The sequence below is a fragment of the Gopherus flavomarginatus genome, chromosome 1, assembly GCF_025201925.1.
Source record: "Gopherus flavomarginatus isolate rGopFla2 chromosome 1, rGopFla2.mat.asm, whole genome shotgun sequence".
In the NCBI taxonomy this organism is placed as follows: Eukaryota; Metazoa; Chordata; order Testudines; family Testudinidae; genus Gopherus; species Gopherus flavomarginatus.
This window is the reverse complement of record NC_066617.1, coordinates 233,914,222-233,928,800: the sequence shown is the minus strand read 5'-3', so window position 1 is coordinate 233,928,800 and position 14,579 is coordinate 233,914,222. Positions and strand designations below refer to the sequence as shown.

The 14,579-nt window shown below is 40.9% G+C and overlaps 1 protein-coding gene across 10 annotated transcripts in view; it reads left to right on the top strand.

Moving 5' to 3' along the window:
- FRMPD4 (FERM and PDZ domain containing 4) overlaps positions 1-14,579 on the top strand; it is a 478,200-nt gene that overhangs the window by 436,168 nt on the left and 27,453 nt on the right. For all 10 annotated transcript variants that reach the window (XM_050963167.1, XM_050963177.1, XM_050963218.1 and 7 more), the window contains one exon: positions 3,188-3,233. In XM_050963167.1, the coding sequence (XP_050819124.1) occupies positions 3,188-3,233 (46 nt within the window). The remainder of the gene's footprint in view (positions 1-3,187; positions 3,234-14,579) is intronic.

Here is a 14,579-nt window from a genome sequence, read left to right as displayed (position 1 = left end):
TTAATGCCTACTTTGTGTGCCTCTCTGTCCATAAAGCCAGCTGCCTCGGTATTATTAATCCAATTGTACAAGGCTCAGAAGGAGCCCTAAAAATGACCAGATATGCCTTCTTATACCTAAAAATACGTGATTTATGGTCCAATTTCAAAGGTCATTCCAGTGCAAGTGCTGGTCCTATTGGGAAGCTGGGAATTGCCCCCAAGATAGAATTTTAAATTAGTGACCTTTTTGTTATTAAAAAGTAAATAAATAAATAAAATCTGATACTGGCCCAGTCAGAATCTTGCCTATCCTGGGTCTTGGACAGGTTTAATTTAAGGAGGAAAAACATTTCTATGACAAATTATTTTTTTTTAAATGACAACACTTTAAAGTTGCCTGTAGCAGAGTGCAGCAGGGCCCCCTCAGCTCCTGCCTCTGCTAGGTCCACAAAGTCACTCTTAGACCCTGGGGGTAGTAACCACTGGTGCAATTTATTTACAGGCTTGTTCCCACCACCATTTAACCATGTACAGTTGGCCCTTCACCACCTATAGGAAGGAGGTGCTACCTCCCTGCCTTTTTCCCTTTATTTCTGCTCCCCCTTTGGCTTTGTTCCCCTGAAGCTTTTATACAGCCCCAGGCTAATTAGGCAGCAGCTGTCTTTGCTTCCCCAGTCAGGGCCAGGTTATCTCCAGCCAGCTCTAATTTATTCCCCTAAATGAGAACTGGCTGACTGAGGGTTGAATCAGCAACCCCTTTGCCCAGCACCCTGTCACATACCCAATGGTTGAAATGTTAGAATAAGTTCCTGGGCTGATGCATCAGTGGTGGCAAGGAAGATGGCCAATTGGACATGAAATATTTGCCTGTAAATCAGTTTACTTACCTACCTTGATGGATGTAGATATAGATAAATATGTAGACACCATATCTATAGTGATGAGATTTCTCATGATAAATTGCATTTATTGCATATTTTTGATTGCGCAAAATTGTAGTAGGTTTTTCACTCAACCAGATATAGTTCTATTATTTTTATTAGTTGATTATAAACACAGGATTGAGATTTTCTTAAAATCTATTAGCTTTAATTTAATAGAGGTTTAAGGTAATTCCCTCTATAAACTTCCATGATCCTAAAATTTGCTATTTTTCCTCAGAAATATCAGCACCACGAGTCAAGGAGCACATACTGTTTCATGAGTGAATAAATCTTACTAATGAAGTCTAGCCCTAAATGCAGAATATGATTTCTGAAAATAAAAAATTCATGCTTGTAATGTTCTTCCAAGCGACTATTTATTTTAACTAGACTAAAATGATTTGTAGACTTTTCTATGAAAGGATGTTTAATTTATGTACCATATGTAGCTCTTCCAAAGCTTCACTGTCGTTCAGTGTTGTGGTGGTGGTTGTTTTAATTCTTCTTCTTCTTCTGCCTGGGATAGAGGATACAATAGACAAAACCAAAGCTTTCAATTCCTCTTGCTCAAGGGGACATAGCAGTTTTCAGGTATCTAAAATGGTGTCATAAGGAAGAGGGAGAAAACTTGTTCATCTTAGCCTGTAAGGATAGAACAAGAAGCAATGGGCTTAAACTGCAGCAAGGGAGATTTAGGTTGGACATTAGGAAAAAGTTCCTAACTGTCAGGGTGGTTAAACACTGGAATAAACTGCCTAGGGAGGTTGTGGAATCTCCATCTCTGGAGATATTTAAGAGTAGGTTATATAAATGTCTATCCGGGATGGTCTAGACAGTATTTGGTCCTGCCATGAGGGCAGGGGACTGGACTCGATGACCTCATGGGGTCCCTTCCAGCCTTAGAATGAATGTATGAATCTATGAGTCTGTACTATTTTAATGAAATAATGCAGATATTATGATTAATGGGATAATCTCGTTGATGCGAGAACTGAGGAAGTCTTATCATTTTGACTCAAAATGTGTAAAGTTTCCCTGAGTTGCACGTGTGCAATGCCATGGACAGGAGTAGAATCTGATAGGCTGGTTGGGGTAGTCTATTGACCAATTTTCATAGCAGGTGATGGAACCCTGCAAGAAAATGCTGAGTTCACCAGGCACATGCCAAAGAGATTTTCTTACCAGTCCTTGAGTGTCTCCTCTATTTCCTTTTCCCACGGTTCCATTGATTTTTTTCCAATGGTATTTCAGAACAGCACAGGGTGATTGCATACAGAACCAGTGATATGGTGCTTAACCCTACATTTGTGATTTATTTTAGTTTATTCTACGGAACAGTTCTGGCATTCAAATTAGTTGCACTTCACTTGGCCAGGCAATAAATCACATAAGCAGGCAATTAATTACATTTGAAATTAGGAAAACCTACAGAAAATCAACTCCATCTCAACCAAATGACAACTAACCTTTTCTTAGCTAATAAAAACCAAGCAATCCAATGATGTAATAAATAAAGTATTGACTTGGGTTTTCTCTTTTTGTAATTGAATAAGCATTTATTTGTCCCTTTAAGTTATCAGAATCACTTGATCATGCAAAATCCTAGTGGTTTCCTCTCCAGTTTTAATAGCCTTGACATGGAATTTAGGGTTGTCCTGTAAACTCTCCTGCTCAGATAATTGTGCTGCTTACCTGGTTTCAATTCACTGGTTTACCCAAAGAAGAGCTATAAGATTTTTAAAGAATGATATTTCTTTGATAATGTTGTAAATATTTTACTGTAAATGGGATATTCTCAAAATCTTCCTTTCCTCCAGTTCCCAAAGATGAATTCAGGACGCCTCTCAGGGCCAAATTCTGCCTTCACTTTTACCCATCTTAAATCTGCAGGAGCTGGATAGCGTGAGAAACAACTGCATTTTATTAAGCCAGTGAAAGAAATAAGTAGTTTGCAAATGATAAACAGATTTGATGAATCCAAATCTATTCCACGCTCAGTAGGGAAAGCTATCATTGCCACGCACAATTGTTTGATGAAGCCAATAATATCTCCCAGTGTAAACTGCATAATAAGGTTCAAGTCAGGTTGCTCTGTTACATTGGAAAACACTTCATTTTTTATATTCATTGTGACTTTGGCATATTATTCATCTCTCTAATGCTCTGCTATGTGATTGTAATAAACACTTGGCCACAGGATCACAGTTTTCTCCATTAGAAAGAAAAGCTTATTATCTTTAGAGCATGAAAGTATGGCTCTTCACTCTTTTTTTCCCCTTACAGAAGCTGCAAAGAATCGATCCTCCTGACTGTTGTTCAGCCTTACCCTGTAAGTATCTATAATGTTTTCTGAATTAGTTTCCTAGCAACATAGATGCTTTTGTCTGCCTACTTTCTGTCTGTCTCTACCTTATCTACATAACAAAAAATGTAAGAGAAACAAAGCCAGTGCCTTTGAAGATAAAATTTAAGACTATACACCACTGCGTACATCAGTGGAACAATTTAACAGTGATTTAAATAGTACTGGTATGTTTTGACTTGTACTAGGAGTTTACCTAGTGCTTAGACAGCAGGCTGAGTTCTATTCCCAGCAATCCTACTGACTTGCTGGGCAGACTGACCAGCTCTAACGGTATGTCAGCGAGACTCCTATTTGTAACCAAAAACTCCCAACTCCTGATTTAATAATGTTATCTCCAGCAGTGTGGGAGGGGGATCTCAGGACAGGTGATCTGACAGTGCCAGAGCCAGGAGGGGGTGGAGCAGGAAGCTGGGAGGGGAAAGCCCTATCTGCATGCTGTGGTGAGATCTTCAACCACTGCTGGAATGGGAAGTCATGAGCTTTGCCATCTTGAATCCTAGAGCTCAAAATTGAACTGCTCCATTGGCTCACTCCTTACAAGACATGGATGATGCTGGCATGCTGTTCTTTGAGGTGGGAGTGATGGGCATGGCTTGGTGAAGGGGCATGGCTTGTATGTGTTTAGGAAGGAGACTCAGGCAGGCCAGGGAGATCTCGAAAGAAAAGCAGCCAAGGAGAGCAGGGAACGTGGGAAGCAGAGGTACTTGCCACCTTCCCCTGTTGGGGGGCTCAGTGCTGGGTGGGGAGAGAGAAGGAACCCCATTTGGGTCTAGGGGGAAGGAGGCTGAAAGGAGAGTAAAGCTCATATTGGCTCAGAATCTGGAGGGGCTGAGTCTTTTGAGCTGGACAGGAAGGGGCATTGATGGGCTAGAATCTCAGTTCATTGAGACACTGAGATTTGGTCTGTTACTATAATGGGTTTTGTTTTCCCTCCTCTGCAAGTCCCCCCACCCACCCAGCTTTCGGCCCAGGAATAATCTGGGGGTTGCGATACCCTCAGAAAAGGTGTACATTTTGTGATGAAAGATAAATATAGCAAGCTTCCCCTCCCCGCTTATATGTTTGTAAAAGGAGAATTAAACCAATAGTAAAGGATTAAAATATTGAAATGGGCAACCTTTATATGTAGATTTAATTTGCTAAAACTTTAGCTCTGTGTGGGTGGAAAAATCAGTGCATCCAAGGTGTAATTATTTTTACAGAGTACAGATTAAATATATTAGCCATTGTCAAATTAAATGTCCCACTTTATACATTAGAAACATTACTGTCAAAGAGGCATATGCATAGTAGAAAGTCATATGGCAGCCTGTTTTCCAGTAGTGAATGCTGCAGCGAGAGCCAGCACACAGGAATGGGGAGCTGGGCCAGCCCTGTGAGACAAGAGCCACCACTCCAGGGTGAGCTTCGGGCTGGCTTGCTCTCCAACCCACTCACCCCCTGCCTGGGCCTACCAGTTTCTGAGGGCAGGACACAAGCCCCCCCCTCTCCTCAAACAGATCACATCCCGCAGGGGTAGGACCCAACCTCAGGGTCTCCCATCTCAAGGCGGGGAGTCAACCCCCATTAGCCTTCCATTCCCTATCTTCCTGAAATTAGTTTGAAAATGTTGGTCAGTAGGTTGCTGGGTGACTGTGGGCAAGTCCCTTAACTTTTCTGTGCTTCAGTTTCAGCTCTGTTATATGAGGATACTTACCTACCTCACATGGCTGTTGTGAGGCGTAAATCAGGATTACAATGCACTTTGAGATCTTTAGTTGAAAGGTGCTATTTCAAATGTGTGGAGTTGAGCAGTATGATAGCGCTTTACAGCCATGTTCTACACTGAGCTGACCAATTCTGAACCTGTTTGGATCTTAGTGTGTAGGTAAGCAAATGAGAATCCAGTCCTGGTGGATTCTCATGAAAAATTTTAATTTTGAAAAAATGCAATTTTTTGACAAGTATTTAGAAAAATTTCATCCAGCTCCACTCCTGAGGAACATTTGTGTTCCCATTACTGCAGGAAAAATGCCCACCAATGGGAATTACAGGATTGTCATTATTTCTTTATTATTTTTCCTAAGACAACAGTTTACACTTGCTGTGTTTAGCATTTGTATTGTTTTCATGCTTAGAACAAACTGTAGGTGAAAATAGCAATAATGCAGATTGATAATACTCTGCTCTGCTACTCAATGTAACTCACTTAGTATTTTTTTTTAAACTTTACAGATAGGTTTTGTTTAAGCTCATTCATTTTAATTACAACCAAAACAAAACACTGTGGTCTTTTGTTCTTCCTGTCAATCTAATAAATCTTTCCCAAGTTAATTTGAATATCATCTCTGCTGATAAGAAAATGGTTGAACAGCTGAAGCACTTTGAAGTAGTTTGAAGTTTTGGTTTTTTGGAAGTTTGATATTTGATTATCATTTGAAACCATTTTACTCTGTAGATGAATTACCATCCCACAAGGTACCTTACTCTGTTTAGTTCATTAACTGGCCTATTGTGTTATGTGTTCAGACTTTGTGAATGGAACTCACTTCATAGTCTGACAGGTTTTCTTCATTAACCCTTTAATGACCCCACTGAAGTGGCTGGGAATTTTGCACTGACTTCAGTGGGACCAGGATTTCAACCCTGGAATGTAAGGTAGTGTGATGGAAAAGGACAAACAAGTCCAGTTTCCTTTTTATGGCCTTTTAAAAAGTGCTTCTGGACATATGCATCCATATGTCAAACAAAGTCAACATTGATTGAAAAACTTCAGTAGATTACACAGATTCATGTGAGCATGTGAATTATAGACAATGTAGCCAACCCTTGTGATTTGCTTGTGAGTCTCATGATATTTGGAGTTTTCCTTGAAAACCTAGCTCCTAGAATCACATAATTCGGAGAGAGTCCCAGCTTTCATGTAAAAGAAAAAATAAGTTTCTAGCCCTCACAGTTCTGGAGAAAAGCTTGAAAACATGAAGTGAGGCTCAGAAAACATTAGGCAAATAAAAAGAACCCAGAATGAATTTTTTTTTATCCCATGATTTTGTAGCCAATCTCAAACCGCATTTTTTAAAAAAACCTAGGCAAATTGCCATTTTTTCACACCCACTCCTTAGACCTTGTCCAACGTACAACTTCTAAACAGAACCTTATCTCTCTAGTATGCTGGGATCAAGTCAGCTACAGCAACACTGCAAACAACTTTTAAACAAGTTTTTAATCAGTTATAGGCATAGTTGGCTCTAAATCCATCTGCACACAACATGGTTAAAACTTGGTTAGTAATAATGTCACTGAGTGTAGCACTCCTAACAGAAGTCTTGTATCGTACCTTGTAGTCTTCCAGCAACAGCCATTTTCTTGTTTGGGCATGACCTCTCAACTGTGTTTTATATAACAGGTTTGCTTGTCTATCAGTAAATGTTAGTTACCATCCACACACAAACTGATAAAAAATATTTCTATTGATAATAATTGAAGTTTACAGATGGGCAAAGTAAGAAAAATGCTGCTTGAGAACTTACTAGAGTTTGATTTAAGGAAATTTACTTTGTATGTTTTGACATGTGATGTTGACAAGCTGTGTTTTAACAGTTATAAAGCTTTAACTTTTTGAAGCTCCGTGTCTACTGGCATTAAATAATTACAGTCTCATCCCTCTATTCTCTGACGCCCTCTAATAATTTCCCACAAGTGTGAAAATTTAGATAAATAAAAACAGCAACAATTCTTAAAATAAACATGTATATTATCCATTAAAAGTATTAAAAAAATAAAGAATTCTGCCAAGCCAATCTATCTTCCTCCCACCTCCATATGCAGTACAAGATCCCCGATTTGCATTGCCCCTCCTGTTGATGGCATTTCTCCTTCAAGGTATTCTTCAAGCACACAATCCTCATTCTGAGGCAGTATGCGATAACTGTCCAGGTTTTCCCAGAATGCATTTGTGTAAACAATTTGGCAGCATCGGATATGTGAAAATAAGAACATAAGAACAGTCATACTGGGTCAGGCCAATGATGCATTTATCCCAGTATCCTGTTTCTGACAGTGGCCAGTACTAGGTGCTTCAGAGGGAATAAACAGAACAGGGCAATTATCAAATGATCCATCCTATTGTCCAGTCCCCGCTTCTGGTAGTTGGAGGTTTAGGGACACCCAGAGCAAGGGTTGCATCCCTGATCATCTTAGCTAATAGCCGTTGATGAATCTATCTTCAGTGAACTTATCTAATTCTTTTTTTAATCCATTTATACTTTTGGCCTTCAGAACATCCCATGGCAACAAGTTCTACAATTTGACTGTTTTATGTGAAGAAATACTTACTTCCTTTCTGCCTGTTAATTTCATTGTGTGCCCCTAGTTCTTATGTTATGTGAAGAGGTAAATAACACTCGCCTATTCACTTTCTCTAGACCTTTCATGATTTTATAGATCTCTATCATATCCCCCTTAGTTGTCTCTTTTCTAAACTGAACCGTCTCAGCCTTTTAAATCTCTCCTCACATGGAAGCTGTTCCATACCCCTAATAACTTTTGTTGCCTTTCTCTATACCTTTTCCAGTTATAATATATGTTTTCTCAGATGGGGTGACCAGAACTGTACACAATATTCAAGATGTGAGCATACCATGGATTTATATAGTGGCATTCTGGCAATATGTTTTGTTTTGTTATCTGTCAACATTCTATTAGCTTTTTTGACTACCACTGCACATTGAGTATATGTTCTCAGAGACCTATACAGAATGACTCCTTGTCCTGCCTTATTAAATTTGTGCACTTGACTTGCCAGAATTTATGTTCCTTTCTGTTTTCCTCACTAGGATTCGACTTCCAGTTTCTAAAGAATGCCTTTTTGCTTCTAACCACCTCTTTTACTCTGCTGTTTAGCCATGGTGACATTCTTTTGGTCCTCTTACTGTTTTTATTTCTATATTTATTTGGGGTATACATTTAGTTTGAACCTCTATTATGGTGTCTTTAAATAGTCTCCATGCAATTTGCAGGAATTTCACTTTTGTGACTGTTCCTTTTCATTTCTATTTAACGAGCTCTCTCATTTTTGTATAGTTCCTCTTTCTAAAATTAAATGCTACTGTGGTAGCTTTTTTTGGAATTTTTCCCCTACAAGGATGTTAAATTTAATTACATTACGGTTGCTATTTCGGAGTGGTTCAGCTATATTCACCAGATCCTGTGCGCCACTTAGGACTAACTCAAGAATTACCTCTCCCGTAGTCAGAAGAATGGAAGAGTGCCTCAAGCTTATTCTCTCTGGTCCTCTCTTTCCAACATATTTTGTCTTACCTTTTACCCTTCCAGCTCTCATTCTTCTGCCCCTAGTTCTCCTTTCCCTCCTAAACTTACCCTTTTTCAGTTCTCTCTTTATTCCTCCTCACATGCTCTTCTTTACATCTGGTGGCTGGATCTGGATTGGCTGATGGTACTGTCAGTCACAGAACCTACTGTCCTTCCTGCAAAAGCTGCTCTGTAGAGCTGAGTGTAGTGCAGCACTACCCACTCCTCACAGACACACACTTTTTCTTTTATGCCTCTCAGCTGTTGAATAAGAAACAGAGGCCCTTCCACATGAGACATAACCAGCAAGAGTAAGGGGAGTAGCAGATACACAAGTGATCAAAGGAGGTATAACTGCGCAGGTGATCAGCACAGCAGTAGTAAAGATATGGAGAGAAATAGGCCAGGCAGGAGGCCAGGTGATACGTCCCAGCATTCCACTAAATCTGGAACAAATCCTTGGTTTCAGTAGAATCATCTGGGACCATCTCTGTAAACTAGGATGTCTGATGATTTAGCTACTCATCATTGTTTACTATAGAATGAACCAGATGATTTTTCCATGATGCTTTCATTAAAATAAATATTGGTGATTCTTCACCTTGGTGGCATGTGCTGTGTATATGCATGGCCAATAACTGCTCTAAAAATAGCAAAATGTAATTGGTTGGCTCTGATACACAACATTGTTTTAAAAACCTCAAACAGTTATCAAATGCCAGGAATAGGGTAGCTACTTCAACATTGAAATTCATGGTTCAAAAATTTATCAGTCACTGTGCATTGAAAATAATCCATCAGTGCAATGTGGTTGTTATATATTGTGCAGTAAAAAACTGACTTTTCAGTTTTTGATGTTTTCATTATTTTATTACAGTACTTACATGTGCATTGCTGCTGTTGCTGTTGCAAACCAGTTGAGATGTCTGAGTGAACAGCAGGGCTGGCTCCAGGCACCAGCATTCCAAGCTGGTGCTTGGGGCAGCAGTCTGCAAGGGGAGGCAGTCCCTGTTGTTTTGCCCCCAAGCAGTGCACCGAATTGCTGCCGCGGACGGCGGGGGGCAGTCCGTGTGCCCTTAGGGTAGCAGGCGCATTTCCGCGATGGCAGCAATTCGGCAGCAGCTTCTATGTTTAGCTGTCCGCGGCAGGGTCAGGGCGGTAAGATTGTAACGTCAAGTATGTGGGGTGCAAAGCCATGGGGTGCAAAGGTGGTATTCAGTCTTCACCCTTATATCCCCTCCAAACAAACCTCCAAGGGTGTATTACTCCATCTTGTTCAAAGATCAAACTAACTGAGATACCATATAAGAGTCTTGAGTGTGCTATCTGTTGGCTGACTGGACTATTAATGAAGTTGTCCATGAGAATAAAACCCTAGACCATAGGGAGAAAGGTATTTTTATTTCATTGTCCATATACAAGTAAACATGATACAACTTCAAAGATAAATCTGAACTCTTAACAGAAAGAACTGTTATTGGCATTATTTAGGTTGTGCTAGTATTTAGTTTGCATTTACATATTCTGATTCCTCCATTGAAATGGATCCTCACATTTGCAAAAATAGTTCTAATTAGGATGCTTTTATCACAGACAGTGCAAATATCTCACAATGACAGACACATTGCATCAGTGTAAATACCTCCCGCTTAAGGTCATTAACTGAGAATAATGTCTTCCATTTGGCTAAAAGATGATGCATCAGAAACAAATGAACCTGCCACTCTGTGATTCATTAATCACTGGTATCGTATGCTCAGGCTACAAATATGAAGACGTTAAGATGGAACTCACGTACTGAATATCCCTTCTATTTTCTTACTGGTCTTTGTTAGACATATAAATTATGAAAGTTAATAAAAACTATTTTTCTTCTCTGAATTAGTTCATCAGCTTTTAGAATGAAAATACCAAGAGCCGGGTTGATGTGGACACCTATGCCATAGTATGCCTAAATGCAGAGGTCACACCATTATTAAAATTCTTAACCAGCTGGGACAATTCCCTCCAAATACTCGGGAGGGCTGTTCCAGTGCAAATTTTCACTGGTTACAAATGGCCCTGGCTTCTATAAATCTGAGGGCAGGTCTGAGGGCAAAGGCCACTCTACACCCTCAGGCCTGTCCAGGGTCCCTGACTGGAAGCCAGAGTGCCAGCCCCCTCCCTTCCTCCACACAGGAAATAGGAGAAATGGGATCTCCATGCTGTGCGGGACATAGAGGCATGTCCCCTCATCATGCAGTGGTACACTCAGGGGCCTGTCCAAGCAACCCATTGTGTTACTGAGACTTCATTTTGGAACCATTTAAACCTACAAATAGCTCTGGTATCCAGCAAAGTTATGACAATATAATTTAAACTCCCAAGCAAGATTTCTGAGATGCCAAATGGAAGGTGAGAAAACCCACACAGAAATTTTGCCAATATTGTCATATGGGAAAAATTCCTTCCAGGCTCCAGACAAAACTTGTCAATCAGCCTAGTCGTCAGCATCATAAAAGCTCTAGCTCTAGGGAGATGTCTCCTGCTCTTGATGCAGTCTTTCTTGGGGTTCCAGCTTTTTCTTAACTGATCTCCTTCAATTCACCTACAATTAGACCAGTCCATAAACTCTGAACCCAAATTGATTCTCTCCACCCTCCAACTTCAGGGCTTGCAGCCTTCTTTTGTTTCCTTGTTTGTTTCTTAGAGGCAGCCTGGGGTGGTGCTGTGGCCCCTTTGCTGTCTTGGGCCTTTCTGCCTCCCTTTCCCTCTGTTCTCCTTCCTTGATAACTGGGCTTGTTTTCTTTATTGGTCAGAGCCTCCACGATTGGCAGTTCTGGCAGCTGCACTGGAGTGTGGTCAGCCTGATTGTCTGTAAGCAGAGAAGACTCTCCCCTCCCTTCTGCCTTTTTCGGTATGGGCTTTGTAAAGCCCATTACAGATGGGTAAGGGCAGGGCTGGACCAGAGCCAAATTAGTGATTTACCAGCATTAAGAGCAAGTAGAAACTATTCCCTGCCTTGTCAGGTGAGAGCCAGTCAGCCAGCCCCCTCATGGCTCTGCTTTCCACTGGCACCAGAAGTAGAAAGGTCAGGCTCCATTACTTGGATACCATGTGGGATAGCACCCTGCACACACTGGAGAAGGGAAGGAATGAGAAGGAAACATCACCCTTTCTCTCTCCCATACACACACGCATTCAGAGAGGGTGAGGGGAAGTAGAAGGAGCATGTGTAGCACTGCCCCAGCCGCTTCCCCTGAGGGATATACCCCTCAGCCCCTTCTGGAGGAAGGAGAGTGTCCCCATTGCCTCCAGGTATGTTAAAGTCACACCCTGGCTAGTGAGGAGAGCATTGCCAGAGGGACCTCAACCCATATGCTACAATTGACCACACAATTTCCAAGGCAACTTTTGAACGTTTGGGCCTAAATCTTTGAGATTCGTCTTCTGCTCAGTGCCCCTGAAAACACTGAACAGATATGCATATACATCCTTCTGGTCATTCATGTAGCGTCTGATATCTAGTGACCGTGTTGTGTTGGGTCTCTCTAACAAAAAATTGTCAGGAGACTAATAAAGGGCTAACGCAGTTACATTTGAGGGGAAAGAATCATTCTCCATGTTTGTTGCCTTGAATTCTCTAGCATGTGGTGAAGATTAGAGCAGAATAAATTTAAATAGTGGGTTGTGCAGTCTTTTCAGTTATCTGGGGATCCTGATATGAAACCTGACCTTCATTCTAGTTCCCTCTCAAGCTCTCTTGAGAGTATCAAAAGAAACTAAATGGGACCAGTGCACCATTCTTTCTCCCTCTGACAAAAGTGTATTTCAACAAAACTGAATTGCTACAGAGAGTCACACAGCAGCAATGCTCCTTTTGCCAAGCCCTGAAGTGTGTCTATTAGAAGATCAGTTCACAACCAGAAAGCAAGTGATCTTTTCCCTAAAGCATATCAGAGGAAGGTTACAGCTGTGGATATTTTACTGTTCTACATCATTCACTGGGAACTCATGTGGACTGTGAAATTTTACTTTGTGTTTTGTTTTGGTTTTTTGTTCCCTTGCATAAATTCTTGCTGTGACCAATAGATTTTGACAGCAGGTATAGGCAAACAACGCCTAGCAAAATAACATCCTGCTGTCCCCAAACTGTCCTCTTCTTGACTCAAACCTGTATTCAGGCATGGATCTTTACTTCCTCAAGAGATACTTGGTTCAGGATCCCTGACATCCCACCCCAAACTTTACAGTACCCAGACTTCTCTCTACATTACTGCTTTCTGTGTTTTGCCCTTCTCACTGGATGTGAGCGCCTTGGATTATTTTTCCCCAGAGGAATTATTAGCTTGCATTTTTTTCTAACCTGATTCTCATTTTGTTGTTTTCTGGGTCATTGTTTCTAATCTTTTCAGCTCTTTCTGTATTATTTACAGAACTGGTTTTTGCAATTCATCCCAATTAGTCTTACCTGGGAATTTCCTGTCGTATAACATTTCTAATATGCAGCTTACAGTCAGAGCTGTCAGAGAAAGGGCAGATACACCTGATCCATGAATGTGTTTCCTGGCTCAAGTTTGGATTCAGGGAAGTGAGGTGACGCTAGGGTTTGCCAATAGAACCTTTCACTCCTAGTGCACCCAGTTTGTGTTTGGTGGTTTGTGTAGTTGCTGCAGTTATTGCCACCTAATGGCTATTCATTAGCCTGTGTGAAATGAGTTTCTGATGTCAGTCTGGTTTCTAGAAGCCACGTGTCCAAATCACGAAAAATAATTTTTAATCAGTCTTAACAAAGGCCAGGGACTGGAAGGACATGGAGGCAGAACTAACTCCATGGTTGCTATGCCTGGGCAAGGTTCGAAGCATAGTGTCAGGGAGTGTTGAAATTATACATTACTGTGCTTTGTGGATAATGGAGAATTAATTCCAGGATCATCAATCCATTCATGCACTAATTTCTCTCTCTCTCTCTCACACACACACACACACAGACACACACACCAACCAACCAACCTTTTGGGTATTGGAATTCTACAGAGCTAATGAAATAACTCTTCAATACATGGGGTGAATTTTCAGATATGCTCCCCATTGGCCTACCTCAACTGCTGAAGTCAGTGGGTGACAGCTGAGGCCCATTGAAGTCAATGCCACAACTCCCTTTGACTTCAAAAGGGCCAGGATTTCATCCAGTGACCTGGATGGGCGGGGGAGAAGAGGGTAGAGTCAGACCAAAGCTGATTGCTTTTGAAAATCTCTCCCAGGAGCCCTAAGTGTGTTACTGATCTCAAATTAACGCATCTAAAAAATGGAAACCTTTTCTTTTTGTCTGAGCAGAAGTAATTTGTTGTTAAAAATAGGCCAAATCATCCAGTCATGGCTCAGCCAAAACTCCTAATATTCAATAAGAATTCTTCTTGATTAACGGCTGAACATTTGGCCTTGAGTGAACTTGGTGTGGAGTGCAATGGACAAAAGTAGACTAGAGGATTCCTAAATTAGGGTCAGTGATGAATTATCTTTAATTTTGTACCAGTTTTCAAAAGTGGGAGAATGAGGAAAATATCTCTATTATTTTGTATAAACATAATGTGCACTTCAGTATATCTATGTGATATCCTGCCAAAGGAGGCTGTAAGGGGGAAACCAGGGAGGATTGAAATAATGGCAAAAGTAAGGTGCTATTTTAGAGAATGCCAAGGGGAAAAATGGGGAAGGTATTAATTGGGAAATACCCATTGCCTTGCTGATGATGCTGCCGGCATTGCAAAACTTTCAGAGACTGTGTGTGTGGGTATGTGTGTGTGTGTGTCAACATTAGGCAGCAGTTCTGCAGAAAAGGACCTAGAGGTTACAGTGGATGAGAAGCTGAATATGAGTCAACAGTGTACCCCTGTTGCCAAGAAGGCTAATGGCATTTTGGGCTGTATAAGTAGGGGCAATGCCAGCAGATCGAGGGACGTGATCACTCCCCTCCAAAGAGGATGGATCTAGACTGTTCTCAGTGGTACCAGATGAGAAAACAAGAAGTAACGGTCTCAA